Here is a 3,663-nt window from a genome sequence, read left to right on the forward strand (position 1 = left end):
TTAATTTACGTTTTTTTGCATTTTTCAACAGTATATTTTGATGTTCAAGCTAATTAAATTACTGTATGAAGTACAAAAATACCAAAAAATTAATTTTCAGTATTACATTAAAAAATCTATTCTATATTTTTTTATGAGTGAACAGAGTTTTGGAAAAGAAAAATAAAGAGCTCCCTTTTGGCTGCTCATATTCATTTATTATTAATTTTCAAATGTAATCTCATTTATGTTAAATGTTCTTTTGCCTATGTGATAAGAAATAATAATAATGATAATAATAATTATTATTATTATGGCAAAACTACTAATCTTTCTTTGTAGTTTAATTCGTGCATTTAATAATTTATATATTTCTAAATAAATTTTAAACTAGCCTTGTATCTTCATTGGAAAATTGTGAAAAGTAGGTTTTGTATATACAGTTTCTGAATATGGAATTTATTCTTTAAAAAAATAAAAATGCAATTTCATATAAAAAACAGTTTCACCTGCATAACATATAGCATAGTTTGCATGAAACTTTATTATTCATGAATGTATAAATGGAAATTTTACTGAAAACCAATAACACAGCTGGTTTTAGCTAAATATTTGCATATTAACTATATTACATAGTTTAAATATGCCATTTTTGTATTTTAAATAATATGAACTTCTCGCCTATTTTACTTTACCTTTTCTGCTGTTTTCTGTAATAATATTCCTGTGAAGCAGTAATACTGGCATTTTAAAAATATTCTCCCTTTGAAATGCATTTTCAGCAATAAATAACATTGCTTTTAGTATTTCCATTTTCAACGTGCCATCATCATATATAGTGTGAAAATTGATTGCAATTCGTTTGTAATGGAAAAACAAAATATAGCACTTACTCACAAGTTGTTAAAAGCGGCACATAATCAAAAAATCAATTTTATTTCAACCAAAAATCAAATAATATAAAAGAAGTTTATCCTTCATCTACTATCGAAAATGTTTTTTAATAATGGATAATTATTTTTTTAACTTTTCACGAGCAGTATAATTTACAGTTTTATCTTATATATATAATGTGGCATGATGAAAAAAGGACATTAGAATTGTACCAGTGTACTTTTAAATTGCATTAACAGTTTTGCAGTGTTTTCAAATTAAAAAATCTTCTCCAACAACGCAATTAAGATATTGAAGTTATTAAAGTTGATGAAGTCTTTTGCTATTTAAGAAATTTAAAATAACCTGATCATTAAATACATAATTTGTATCAACTAAAAATTTACATTCCCTTTTATATAATAAGTAAAACATCCAATGAATGTAATTGAACTACTAAAAAAACTGTTGCTTCGTGCATTTGCTCATCGCCACATCAAGAAAAACAATTAATAAATTAAATTCATTTTCTTTGGGTAAAGCCAACAAACAAACACTTCATGAAAATAGGCGAGAAAGAAAAGAAAAGCACGTCATATATAAATAGGAAAAAAATACAATACAATACAATACAAATTAATGCATAGATAAAGCTAAAAGTTGAGAGAAAACAAATATACAGATATATGGTAATTTGATTTACAGAGAAAATTAAGTACGTATAATATAATATAATATAATATAATGTAATATAATATAATATAATAAATAAGCTAGCCAGCAGTTTAGTTGTTGCTTCTAGTCAATTTCTACAAAGACAAATTTTAAAAGCTTATTATAGCATTTTTCATGAACGCTACTTTTAGTCAGAAGCCAAAATCAACATCAAAACGCATGTTGCAAAATATGGCCTGAGAACTAAAAGCAAACTTTAGATTAAATTTCGAGGTATCCCATCATCAACTCGCTCAACAAATTTCAGTTCACACAGGGGTCGACATAAGTGAATCAGGCGCAAAATGGATTCAAGAAATCTGCATTCTACAAAAGAAACCATACAAATAATGTACATATATACATATATATAGTTGATAAATTGAATGAAAAATAACAATTATATTTACATTTTTAATGTAAAATAAAGGGAAATCCGTTTTAATGAAATGTACAAATTTGTTCAACTTTGACAGTCAAGGATTGTATTATTATTATTATTATTATTAAAAGATAGAATCAAATTGTACTTGAAAATTTTTAATAACAACTGTTCAGCATCGGCCAAACATGACTTTTTTGACATCTTTCGTTTCTTCTACCGTCACTGAATAGTTCTGACGCTGGTTGGATTCCAGTTTAGAGATCGACGGCTGTGATGACGCAGGAGTGGCCGGATTTGTGTTGACAAGCGTTGTAGAGCTACAGTTGCTGATACTCGACACATTCGAACCGTCAAGGCTTTCATTCGATTTCTGATCATCCGGCTCTTTTTGCTTGTGTTCCTTTTTCCACTTCATGCGCCTATTTTGGAACCATATTTTCACTTGACGTTCCGTAAGGCCAACATACTGGGCTAATTCAATCCGACGTCTCCTGGTCAAATAACGGTTGGTGAAAAATTCCTTCTCCAACTCGAGCGTCTGCGAACGATGATACGTTTGTCGACCTCGTTTTCTGGGACCCTCAGATCCGGTAACAACTAAACAAAAAACAAGCTGCTTACCTTGGCAAATCAAGCATGCTTATTGAATACACGCTGCAATAGTTTCTCACAATTGCAAATACAAGAGCAAGTTTTGTAATTCATCATCAATTTATGTTAAACCACAGAACAACCTGTATTGTTCTAGGAAACTTTTAACAATTTCCTTAGAATTAGACTTATTCATAAAAGTTACTTATAAAACAGCAACGTGCAAAAAATAAAACTTGAGCAATTATAATTTTATACAGCTATTTCTAGCTTCTAACTCTTTATCACAAGATCTTTTGAACAAGAAATTTTACTGTGTACAGCAAGCATGAGTAAGCTTCTGAATAAAATTTACAAAGTAGAAAGTAAATTCATAAAGTGTGCACATTTATTGTTACTTTTATTTTAAAAAAATGATGTCAAAAAATGTCAAGCTTTCGTATAAGCAGAGTTACTTCATTCAATAAGGCTATTTGCATTACAAGTTGTATTTGTAATGTAATTTATGAAATTAAAAATGACCAATTTTAAGTTTTGTCAAAAACGTTAGAAAATCATGCTACAGTAACCAACAAATTTTCTTCAAAAGTTCCGAATCATGCCAGCTGTCAGTATGTACAAATGAAAAAGTTCGACGATGCAGTTTTGCAACAACCTACGTGCAAAGACCGTGAACTGACAAAGTGATCGTCAATTTTGCCAGTATAATGATTCAGAGCGTGAAGTTACAAAATTAGACCGGAAGGATCGTCTGATTTCATACAAACATGATGCAGCAATCACACAGGAGAAAATAATAAACAGCAATTGCAAGTTTCAAATTTAGAAAAAAATCTTAGTGATTTTGATGCTGCTTTTAAATGAAGCTTTGAGGAATGATAATAAGAAGGTACTGTTTTTTTTTGAGTTGAAAATTTTCAACGCATCAATCTGTATGAATGAACAGCAGTCTGAATGTTTTTCAACTGTGGCTTTATTAAGCGTTGACTGCTCAGAAGTTAGTAAAGCTGAGAAATACTCAAGTCGTGAGAACAAAAAATTATCTGACATAAGGTGCATGATGAGAATATTGGTTTCGGCACTAGTGGACAATTTGACGTTTTAAAAGCTTGAACAGTAAT

At 29.3% G+C, this 3,663-nt stretch overlaps 1 protein-coding gene across 1 annotated transcript; it reads right to left on the minus strand.

Moving 5' to 3' along the window:
- Positions 1 to 1,783: 1,783 nt before the first annotated feature.
- Tsp_06373 (homeobox protein Hox-A7) lies at positions 1,784 to 3,002 on the minus strand. Its single transcript, XM_003378403.1, has 4 exons — positions 2,998 to 3,002; positions 2,821 to 2,882; positions 2,137 to 2,548; positions 1,784 to 1,886 (listed from the first exon to the last, which is right to left on the minus strand). Exons 1-4 carry the CDS (start codon positions 3,000 to 3,002, stop codon positions 1,784 to 1,786), a joined length of 582 nt encoding a protein of 193 aa, XP_003378451.1.
- Positions 3,003 to 3,663: the final 661 nt, after the last annotated feature.

This window comes from Trichinella spiralis (genome assembly GCF_000181795.1).
Source record: "Trichinella spiralis strain ISS 195 chromosome Unknown Scfld4, whole genome shotgun sequence".
Taxonomy (NCBI): domain Eukaryota; kingdom Metazoa; phylum Nematoda; class Enoplea; order Trichinellida; family Trichinellidae; genus Trichinella; species Trichinella spiralis.